A 12,607-nucleotide genomic window follows, 5' to 3' on the forward strand; every position below is an offset into this window, starting at 1 on the left:
AAACGGCGGAGTAGCCGTATTATATTGATTAGAAAAATAAAAGCCACTTCCGTTTTTTCCTACAAAACGAAACACTTTAATATATAAGAAGTCCTGGCAAGATATATTAAGGATAAACTCCAATAAAGCCGGACGATGTTTATACAACTACTGTCGGAGACCTGACTGGAAAAACATCATCCTCCCCTCGGTGGAGACCTGACTGGAACAAAAGCATTCTCCCCTTTGAAAAAACCTAAAAAATCTATCACAAAGGACAAAAATGCAAGTCTGGTTTAACCAGAAAGTAAAAAGGTTGCATTTCCCACTCATCCTTTTTAAATGTCTCCAATTTTGAGAGCATAGAAGTCCTCCTCTCACCCTATATATAAGAGAGCATAACTCTAAAGAATCTCCCATCACAGAAGTCCTCCTCTAACTCTATATAAAAAAGTCTACACATTTGAGAGCACAATTATAAAATATCATAATGTATGAAACTAAATTTAAGCTCATACTAATCTAAACCTGTACCAAAGCTATGGCCTATATAAAAGGCTGATTAATTACAAAAGATTTAGGGCCTAACATGAGCCTTACAAACCACTAATGTCTAAGAGATATCAAAGAGAATGGAAGCTAGACCCAAGGCTGCAATAATAATAACAACTAGTCCATATATAAAAAGAGGTTAAAACGACCCCTAAACTGATATACATGTGTATTCAAATATCCCTATATTATCCTTAGAAAACAGAAGAAAATTGGATCCCCTGAAAAATCGGAAAATATATCAAAATATAATACTGAATCTTTAAACTTGAATTTTACTTCACACAAAAAAAATTTTAATTTATCCAAAAAAATTTTTTATCTGAAGGTTGAAATAACCATTAATTTGGTCATCAAAACACCTACTCTGGCAATGGGTTCTTAATGGAAATCATATTTCAAGAATAGCAATGAATTTAATAGAATTAATAAAAATTAATAAAGGCTAAGATTAGTGATAGAAATAATCACAAAGTGTAATACAAATTAAGAATTATGATCGTGTAAAAGCAACCAGAAAGCTACAAATCTATTCCCCTTTTGTCCCCAAATAACATAGAAAATCAGAAAGCTATAAATCCATTCCCCCTCGGTCCTCAAATAACAAAGTACATATTAGGCAGGCAGGTACTAACGATCCTAACATTTACAAAATGTAAAAAAGGAGAAATATATAGTAATCATATAGAGGAAATACAAAACATCAGACTGATGAAATGATTAACATCACAGTTCATCAAACTGATAATGTCACAATTAGGACACATAACCGACCCATTTAAAGTAACATTTGAAATGGTGGAAATCAATATAACACCACGAATAGCATATAACTACATGAGAATATTGAACAAAATGTGCGCAATTGCAGTAACGCAAGACTAGACTAAATCGAAAGCTGTTGTTACAATAAGAATGGAATTGGGAATATAAATATATAGTACTCCTATACACAAAACTACAAATACTCCAAAGAACTATTTTTCTTTGGAATTATGAGCCAACAAGGCTAAACACAACGTACACACCTCTCATACAGAACAATGAACCAATAAGGTTCAACACACTTCACACACCTCCAAAGTTTGAGCCAATTAGAAAGGAGCAAAGCGCTAACCAATAAGATTAGGGGAATATCGGCTAAACATAACGTATATACCTCTTTATACAGAACAATGAACCAATAAGGTTCAACATCCCTTACACACCTCCAAAGTCTGAGCGAATCAGAAAGGAGCAAAGCGCTAACCAATAAGATCAGGGAAATATCGGACTAATACATCTAAAGCCATATGAATAATCGAAGAGTATAAAGTGCTAATAGGATCTGAAAACTATGGCAAAATATAACACAAGCAGATAAGATCGTAAAAACTAATTAACAGTATAAGCCGTATGACCCGGAAGCACTAAGGAAACCAATTCCGGGATCAACATACGGGCATTATTGGGAAAGGGTATTTAAAGACCCTTAGATTAACATTAAACCAGTCTTGAAAAAGGTCTATGTTGGACCGAAACGCGTCGACTGGTGAGTAGCATTCCAATTATTTATCTATTAGAAAAACAATCTGCACTATTATTATTTCTTTTGGCAGAAGGAAGTAATAACCTGAGTGACGCTGGAGCTGAAAATAGTCTATTGACGCTGAAGCCCATACTCCACTGCAGGCAACTATATATCCCATATAGACTGATAAAGCACATAGAAGACAGGAATCACCCACATTGGGAAACACATAAACTCTGACTTTCAACAAAAGTTGTTTTTGGTTACACATTTTTATTTTTTCGATTTTTTGATTTTTTTATTTATATATATTTTTTGTATTGAAAACAATCTTTGGCGGTTGCAATCATGTTGGTCACTAGTGACAATTGAGGTCTAAATTGGAACACATATTGAAACACAATTTTAGGATCAAGTTTTTGAAAGGCACTCAGAATCTGAATTTCTAATTTGTATTTAATTTCTGCACCCATCACGGAAACACCGATTTGATATTCACATTTTTTTGAAGTTTGTACTGCATATTTTGAAGTTTTTTATTGTTTTTATTGTGTTATAAGGTTTCTTTGTATATTTGAAAACTCACATTTACCTGTCACAGAATCACCCGAAACAGAACACGCATCCTTTATTCTCTCCGCTAGCGGAAACGGTCACTGATCCTTTATAGGAGCAGCTGATCGGTTCCACTCTGGTCACATACAACCCAAGGGACCCGGTAAAAGTGTCTAACAAACACTATACAAACACATTTGGAAGTTAACAGTGACATATAACCTTACCATCCTTATACATATCCTGTAATCACTCTGAATATTATTGCAGATTGATCTGACAATTATAGTGGGTAGCGCTACTAAAAGATCAGCCTGTACCTCTACATTTTTTGTGATATATACCTATCCGGTCGAATTGATAAAGCTGGTAACACTACTTAAGGTCTGTTTCCAGAATATTTTATTAACATTTTTATATTCAGCATTTTGCAAGTTTTTAAGTTATCGATTAAAGGAATTCCTAAAACAAAGAAGTATAACTGAATATTTCAGGCATTGAGGTTTTTACATTTGTACTTGTATTTTTATAATTGTAAAAAACTGTGTGGATTCGTAATCAATCCACTCCGTTTATCACATATGCATTAAGTTTAGATACGAAAGTTTGAAATCCTCAAAGCTATCTCAGAAGAAGTATAACTGAATGTTTCAGTCATTGAGGTTTTTACATTTGTACTTGTATTTTTATTCATTGTAAAATACTGTGTGGATTCGTAATCAATCCACTCTGTCCATCACATAAACATTAAGTTTAGATACGAATGTTTGAAATCTTCAAAGCTATCTCAGAAGTATTGTAAAGAATTTATGTTTTGTAAAATTGTTTTTTAATCTGTAATAAATTATTTGTTTTAATCTATATTGTAAAGGAATTGGTTTTACATTCTGAACCCAGCCGGTTCGCTGGCGCTTTGATATTTTCCGACTTTTATTTGAATACAGTCAGCTACCTTCTCCAGCTTGCTCCTGTTTGTGTAAAGGGTCTTTTCATATGCAAAAGAAGGGGGAGGGGGGAGCGTCTTATTTGCCACTTGCAGTGGGCTTTCCAACTGCCTTTTCAACAGAGCTAAACTGACAGCTTCTAAGTAAGTTTTTAAACCATTTTATACTGGATTTTTATATCAGTATCTGGGCATCTTATTCTTTATAGTGGTGTCTATTACATGCAGTTATATGAAAATGAGTGTACACTGTCCCTTTAAAGTGTATTTTGCAGATTTTTGTTATTTATTAAAATACTTTTTTTATTACACTTTTCACACACTGTTTTACCTCAGTTGACCCTTTTTGTAATATGCACATAGCTCTAAATGTTTTATGGCACTTTAATGCCTATGAAAAGCAGAGCACACAATAGTAAATACAGTCTTTTATATGTATCAATATCAAAAAGGTGTCTTCATAGTCAGCTATTCCCTCATTATGCGAAGTGTAAACTAATTTTCACCAATAGTTTATGGTGCAAATTGCTTTGCTACACTGACTTATTGATACGAGAAGCTTCTAATCTGAAAACATTCTATCCTTATTAAATTCCTTATAACTCTGCATCAGTGTCAGTACGTATAGTAGCTACTTAGATACCAAGCATTTGCTGCAACATAAAGGTCATGCCAATGTCAGACTTACAGGTGCTGCTCATGGTACTGCAGGATTCGTTCCTCCAAACTTGGCTGGCGCTGTACATAGTAGGTATTTTTTAAATGCTCCTGGTCCACAGTCTGATCAAAATCCCCAATTTCCGCTGTGATAGAGATAAAAGATTAAGAAAAATTAACAATGAAAAGGGGAAAAATACAAGATGTAGCAGGTTTGTCAGGTAGAGCCACACAACACAAACACAAAATGCTGAACTCACATTGCATTAAAAAAGATATAAGCAGAGCTGTAGTATTATCACTACAAACCAGTCGCTCCTCAGCAATATCTCGTTTTATCTGCAGAGCAAACAGGTACCTAAAATAAGCAAAATACAACTTAGATTATTAGCTCTTTTCACCTATATATACACACACTAAATGTCTTTATATGACTATGAAGTGGATTGTAATCCTTTAGAAAAGCTGATCACATGATTTATCTTAAAAAAATAAAAAAAAATAAACCATAAACTTTAATGGTGAATTTTGTAGAAGAATCCTTAGCTAAATGTTTTTAAAGGATTGTGAATGACTCCTATGTTACATTTGCAGTGATTCCTGGAGGAACATAATATCAAAATGAATCTTTTAGAGAGAGTTTGTGTGAATGTGTCATTCTTTTTAATAACATGGAATGGTCATTTGTTGGCGACCACCATTTGTCCTGTACAAATCAGCAAACCTTTAAGTCCGAAAAATCAAATCTCACCTGGTGAACTCTTCCAGCAGCTGACCAGGGTCCGGAGGAAAAAACTTAACAGCGAGGCGGAGTTTGGCATTTCTTGGTTCTGTAGATGCACACAAACATGGTTACACATATATAAATTAAAGTCACAAAGTAGTTGTAAAAAATAATAACTTAAGCATCATCTAGGTATGCACATACTTAAAAATTATTTATATAAATCTTTTTTTTTTTTTTTTATGAGAGATGGAGCAAGATAGAGGATGGTAAAATAAAATAACTTGCTTGGATAAGGGTAATTTTTCACCGTTCTACTGATGACAACCCTACTTTTTATTATGCAATAGTTTTCTATAATGAGCCTGACAAACTTACAAATACTCATTAAATTAAGTTAATAATAAAAAAAAATTATAAAAAAAAACATAATTTATGTAAGAAGTTACCTGATAAATGAATTTCTTTCATATTGGCAAGAGTCCATGAGCTAGTGACGTATGGGATATACAATCCTACCAGGAGGGGCAAAGTTTCCCAAACCTCAAAATGCCCATAAATACACCCCTCACCACACCCCCACAATTCAGTTTAACGAATAGCCAAGTAGTGGGGTGAAAAAGAAAGGAGTAAAAAGCATCAACAAAGGAATTTGGAAATAATCGTGCTTTATACAAAAAAATCATAAACACCATAAAAAGGGTGGGTCTCATGGACTCTTGCCAATATGAAAGAAATGAATTTATCAGGTAAGTTCTTACATAAATTATGTTTTCTTTCATGTAATTGGCAAGAGTCCATGAGCTAGTGACGTATGGGATAGAAATACCCAAGATGTGGAACTCTACACAAGACTCACTAGAGAGGGAGGGATAAAATAATAACAGTCATTTTCTGCTGAGAAAATAAAATCCACAACCAAAAAAATAAGTTTTTCTTATAAATGAAAGAAAAAAACTTAAAACATAAGCAGAGGAATCAAACTGAAACAGCTGCCTGAAGAACTTTTCTACCAAAAACGGCTTCAGAAGAAGCAAATACATCAAAACGTTAGAATTTAGTAAATGTATGCAAAGAAGACAAAGTTACTGCTTTGCAAATCTGATCAACTGAAGCTTCATTCTTAAAAGCCCACAATGTGGAGACTGATCTAATAGAATGAGCTGTAATTATCTGAGGCGGGGCCTGACCCGACTCCAAATAAGCCTGATGAATCAAAAGCTTTAACCAAGATGCGAAGGAAATGGCAGAAGCCGTCTGACCTTTCCTAGAACCAGAAAAGATAATAAATAGACTAGAAGTCTTCCTGAAATCTTTAGTAGCTTCAACATAATATTTCAAAGCTCTTACCACATCCAAAGAATGTAAGGATTTCTCCAAAGAATTCTTAGGATTAGGACACAAAGAAGGGACAACGATTTCTCTATTAATGTTGTTAGAATTCACAACCTTAGGAAAGAATTTAAATGAAGTCCGCAAAACTGCCTTATCCTGATGGAAAATCAGAAAAGGAGATTCACAAGAAAGAGCAGATAATTCAGAAACTCTTCTAGCAGAAGAGATGGCCAAAAGGAACAAAACTTTCCAAGAAAGTAGTTTAATGTCCAAAGAATGCATAGGCTCAAAAGGAGGAGCCTGTAAGGCCTTCAAAACCAAATTAAGACTACAAGGAGATGAGATTGATTTAATGACAGGCTTGATACGGACCAAAGCCTGTACAAAACAGTGAATATCAGGAAGCTTAGCAATCTTTCTGTGAAATAAAACAGAAAGAGCAGAGATTTGTCCCTTTAAGGAACTTGCAAACAACCCTTTATCCAAACCATCCTTTAGAAATTGTAAAATTCTAGGAATTCTAAAAGAATGCCAGGAGAATTTATGAGAAGAACACCATGAAATTTAAGACTGAGCTAGTACCAAGATATCGCCCAAATAAGGAAATAACGCAATACCCCGTTCTCTGATTACAGAGAGAGTAGGGCACCGAGAACCTTCGAAAAGATTCTTGGAGCTGTCGCTAGGCCAAACGGAAGAGCGACAAATTGGCAATGCTTGTCTAGAAAAGAGAATCTCAGAAACTAATAATGGTCTGGATGAATCGGAAAATGAAGATAAGCATCTTGTAAGTCTATTGTGGACATATAATGCCATTGCTGAACAAAAAGCAGAATAGTCCTTATAGTCACCATTTTGAAAGTTGGCACTCTTACATAATGATTCAAAATTTTCAGATCCAGAACTGGCCTGAAAGAATTTTCTTTCTTTGGGACAATGAATAGAATTGAATAAAACCCCAGACCCTGTTCCTGAAACGGAACTGGTATGATTACCCCTGAAAGCTCCAGGTCTGAAACACACTTCAGAAAAGCTTGGGCCTTTAGTGCATTTGCGTGAGAGAAAGAAACCTCACAGGAGATCTTACTCTGAATCCTAGTCGGTACCCTTGAGAGACAATACTCTGAATCCATTGATTTTGGACAGAATCTCCCCAAATGTTTTGCAAGAATCTTAATCTGCCTCCTACCAGCTGAGCTGGAATGAGGGCCGCACCTTCATGCAGACTTGGGGGCTGGCTTTGGTTTCAACGGTTTGGATTTACTCCAACTTGAAGAAGGTTTCCAATTGGAACCAGATTCTTTGGGGAAAGGATTAGGTTTCTGTTCCTTATTTTGTTGAAAGGAACGAAAACGGTTAGAAGCTTTAGATTTACCCTTAGGTCTTTTATCCGGAGGCAGAAAAACTCCCTTTCCCCCAGTGACAGTTGAAATAATCAAATCCAACTGAGAACCAAATAACTTATTACCTTGAAAAGAAAGATAGTAATCTAGACTTAGATACCATGTCAGCATTCCAATATTTAAGCCACAAAGCTATTCTAGCTAAAATAGCTAAAGACATAGATTTAACATCAATTTTGATATAAAAAATGGCATCACAAATAAAATGATTAGCATGTTGAAGCAAGCGAACAATGCTAGACAAATCAGGATCCGTTTCCTGTTGCGCTAAACTTTCCAACCAAAAAGTTGATGCAGCTGCAACATCAGCCATAGAAATGGCAGGCCTGAGGCGATGACCAGAATATAAATAAGCTTTCCTTAGATAAGATTCAAGTTTCCTATCTAAAGGGTCTTTAAAAGAAGTACTATCTTCAATAGGAATAGTAGTACGTTTAGCAAGAGTAGAAATAGCCCCATCAACTTTGGGGATCTTTTGCCAAAACTCCAATGTAACTGCTGGCAAAGGATACGATTTTTTAAACCTTGAAGAAGGAATAAAAGAAGTACCAGGCCTATTCCATTACTTAGAAATCATATAAGAAATAGCATCAGGAACTGGAAAACAGGAGGTTTATAAACAGAATTTAATTGTTTACTAGTTTTTTTTTTTTTTTTTTGAAAATAATTTTTTATTGAGGCATTGAATATAAACAACACAATAAAGAATATATCCAGTCACATAACAGTAACAATAAAGAAAAAATAATGAAACTTATACAGTTCACATATGAAGAGACAAATGTTAAGACATTGGTGTACTAATGTAGCATTTGTTATCACAGTATCACATCCATAGTAGTGCCATACGTGAATGGAAGCTGGATTCAGTGATATGAAATAAATAGCTAAGACAAGAACCGAAGAATAAGAATTGACATAAGTTATAGTACCATCCTTGTGAGCTTGAATATGAAATGTAAAACTGCATGTAGAAAACGTGTGTGGCTGGAACATGTATGGATGAAGCCTCGTTTTTTATAACTGAGAACTAGTGATCCCCACTCTATAGTAAAAGGTATTCTAGAAGCTAAATGAAAGTGAGAGGTAGGGAGTTGGCTGTTGATAGGCCTCCCGTAGGCCTGTATATATGGGGGGGGGGGAAACAACGGGCCAAAGCCGCTCATAATAGAGGGGAAATGGGAGGGCGGAGCCGATCTAAACATTATAAAAGGTGGGGACTACAGGGCTATTTAACTTTATGATGTAGAGAACTCAAAGATGGAAAATTAATATACTCATGACAGATATATAATAGAGAAGTAGTTTGCATACTATAAAATGTGTGATTCCAAGTTACTAAATAAGCTAATGATAAGATAGAAGAAGGTGGTTTCACTTGGAGCTGAGGCAGGTACAATCTGAGACCCTGATGCGTGGACATACCTCAAATCTATTAAACTATACGAGTGATGAGCATAAAAACAAGGGTATATATATCAGCTAAAGAGAATTGGGTGTTGTGTTATATCTCCAATAAGGTAAATACTAACTTCAGGAGCTTAAATATTAGTATGGTGTCTAGTTAAATTGTATGCAGCTTGAGAATGTTATGGAATGAAAAACTATAGCAATATGTTGTGAATATTAAGAGGCTGCCAACCACCCTGTAGTATGCCAAATACATATATATACCTGCACTTAGCTAGGGGTAGACATCTGTGGAATGCTAGTTCATACTGGTGCTATATAAAGTAATAACAGGAACCAATGTTGTGTAAGTCAAACTAAGCAGATATGTGCCACGTGGTTGGTATATATAACCCTTTATGGTGCAAGTTGGTCTGCTTTCTATAGAATAATTAAGAGAATAATTAAGAGTAGTTATTGATAAGGTTATGTGAAAAGGGGGGAATGTTAGTATGCATGGAATATAGGGGACTTCTGAGGGAGCTCCTCTCCTGGGGAAATGCCAGCTATAGGCGATGTGGGAAAAAGGAGTAGGGGTATGACCCGCAGGCAACAGGTGCCGGTGGGAAAGGGAGGAGAGGAGCCCAGCAGTAACAGAAAATTTGTACTAATAATTCAACGTAGGGGAAATCATTTTCTAGGAGCATAAATGTATTAAAGCTTGCAATGTGATCCTTGTATGTATCCTTGATATACAGAAGATGGAAGTTAGGAATAGGAATAACATCATTACTGAAAAGTAGTATAGACTGTCTCTGTAAGATCCTGGCTAGGATGATAATAACTAGTCTATGAAGTATATCCTACTTATAACCATATAAGAAAAAATGCTAGTTATATAAGAGGGAGTGTAAATTATTAAGAGAGAACCACTACAAAGCTGTACTTATAAACTGCAGTCACCATGTTAGGCTGTTTACTATCTATAAACCAGAGGGCTTAATATTATACTTGACATTATACCTATATATTAGTGGCACCATATTAACCATGCTACCACACATTGACTAAACCAATATACTATAGGCCCTATGCTAGACTTGTCACAATATGCAGTCCCATAGAAATGAATTTAACTAACATTTATCTACATTGCTGACTTCTGGTAATCGCTAGGCTTATCTTTATAGGTATTAATATAACCAACATGAATATGCCACTTAAATTCTAATAGTATAAGTACTAATGTCTATATAATATGATGAATATCCCCTGTGTAATAAGCATTTTGAAAACTGGCATATCATTAAAAAGGAAGAAAGAACATATAACCCCCTCATAATAATAGTTATTTACATGGAGTAGACATTGTAATGGAACAATACGGATAACCTCTGACTTTTAGGTAGTAGCTCAATGCAGAGGTCATACTTGTCATCAAGCACACACTTAAGTTATAAAGTCAAAAGAATGTCCCCTTATGGTATATTAAGAGTGTACATCCTACCATAGGAGAGTCGCATATAATATGTCTTCTAATTAAAAAAAAAACATAAGTAGCTATGTGCAGGTATTAACTATATGACACAAAGAGCTAATGCTACATGGTTGATGAGATGTTCTGCAAAGGGTATATGAAGAAGTGCTCCTGTCTCAAGTACCTAGGTAGCCAGACACAAGCATCAGCAATATAACATAGGGAATTAACAAGAGGAGAAGTGGATAGGTTTCTATAAGATTAACAACCTAGTAAATAATAAACAGCTTTACTTTTGTCACATTTGCCTATCCCCATCATTAAGAGAAAGTAACACATTGGATGAGTTTTACAGAGGTTATGGTAAATGTAATATAGCACTGAGTCTTGAATTGAAAAACGTCTTGAAAGCCAAATGGACATGAGCTACAGTGGAACCCTTCAGTATCTCTATTTCTTTCTTTTTTTTTTTCTGGGGGAGAAGATAAAAACGAGAAGAAAAAGAAAAAAAACAACTATGATAACCCCTAACCGGATTGTCCATCAGATATTAAGTTCAACATTCAGGAAGGGAGAGTAAAAGAAAAAGGAAGACACAGATACATAATAGGGACCAAAGTAGAGAAATGAGATATCACTGGGCACATCACCCAATGCCAATCTTCCGGCACAGCCCAGCTTGAGGATCACGGAGGGCACAGCAAGTTAGCTCAGCATTGCGATTCATAGTCCGGATCATGGAGCCCACCTGTAGGCTGCTATCAGTTCTGTGACTATGGAGCTCAGATAGGGAAAACAGCTCCTTCACTATGCCGCCCTGATAGCTAGGTTGCTCACTGGGTGGGAAAAATCCTGCAGGGGACAAGACGGGAGTTCTGCTGTGCTGCGTCATGGACAAGGGCTTGGGCCTCACTCCTCTATCAGCGTGGGAACCTCTCAGATCACTGCCGGTCTTCACCATGTCAGCGCCGGAGTGCGTAGCTTTCAGGTATAGAGAAGCAGGCGAGTTATCCTCAGAGCCGTTGGATACAATTAGGTTCACCTCAACCCCCATTCCGACCGGCCGCTCCGGAACAGGAGTCGGGCGCATCATGGCAGAGTCAGCGGTGAGGTCAGGCTGCTGGGGGAATGTGAAGAGGCCTTGTCTGGCTGTGTCCGCCATCTTGTCCCCCTCAAGTAGACGCGCCACTGAGGCGGGTAGGTTATCAAAGTCGTCTTCTGGTAAGTCCGGTGCTTCTTCTCGGCTGAGGGACAAGCATTGAGAGAGGTGAGCGAACTGGGTGTCCATACGGGCACCCAGAAGAGTCAGTGCATCTATGATTGCGTCCATAATTAGGGAGATCAGGCTAAGAAGGGGATCAGGTCTGTCCCTGCAGGCTGAGCCATGTAAAAGAGTCTAGCTATTAAGAGCCATCTGAGTCCTGAGATCTCCGGTTGTAGCAATGAAAGCAGTCGGCTCCTCACTACCAAGGGAGACACTGAATCCCCGTAGACACTGTTTCCTCGGTTGGTCTCGTAATCCTCTGCCAGATGGCTCAAAATGTAGTCAGAGAAGGCTATTATTCAGTCTGCGATTAAATATGCCTTATAAAACAATTTTTTAGGGCTATTTGTGGCTTTTGTTTGTTTATTAGAGCAGGAGTTCTAAAAATCTGCGTCTGCTCGGCTCAAGAGTTGGCTCCGCCCAATTGTTTACTAGTTTTAATATCAAGAGGACTAGTTTCCTCAATATCCAATGTAATCAACACTTCTTTTAACAAAGAACGAATATACTTTATTTTAAATAAATAAGTAGATTTGTCAGTGTCAATATCTGAGGAAGGATCGTCTGAATCAGACAGATCCTCGTCAGATGAGGATAATTCAGTATGTTGTCGGTCATTAGAAACTTCATCAACTTTATGAGAAGTTTTAAAAGATCTTTTACGTTTATTAGAAGGCCGGATGGCAGACAAAGCCTTCTGAATCGCATCAGCAATAAAATCTTTTATATTCACAGGTATATCTTGTATATTAGATGTTGAAGGAACAACAGGCATAGTACTATTACTGATGGACACATTATCTGCATGTAAAGGCTTAT

At 36.4% G+C, this 12,607-nt stretch overlaps 1 protein-coding gene across 1 annotated transcript in view; it reads right to left on the bottom strand.

Annotated features, from left to right (window-relative positions):
- Positions 1-12,607, bottom strand: part of LOC128656156 (FERM, ARHGEF and pleckstrin domain-containing protein 2) — a 243,117-nt gene that overhangs the window by 51,222 nt on the left and 179,288 nt on the right. The window contains exons 5-7 of the mRNA XM_053709896.1: positions 4,948-5,026; positions 4,457-4,554; positions 4,228-4,342 (exon numbers count right to left, since the gene is read on the bottom strand). Of these exons, the coding sequence (XP_053565871.1) occupies positions 4,228-4,342; positions 4,457-4,554; positions 4,948-5,026 (292 nt within the window). The remainder of the gene's footprint in view (positions 1-4,227; positions 4,343-4,456; positions 4,555-4,947; positions 5,027-12,607) is intronic.

This window comes from Bombina bombina, chromosome 4 (genome assembly GCF_027579735.1).
Source record: "Bombina bombina isolate aBomBom1 chromosome 4, aBomBom1.pri, whole genome shotgun sequence".
Taxonomy (NCBI): domain Eukaryota; kingdom Metazoa; phylum Chordata; class Amphibia; order Anura; family Bombinatoridae; genus Bombina; species Bombina bombina.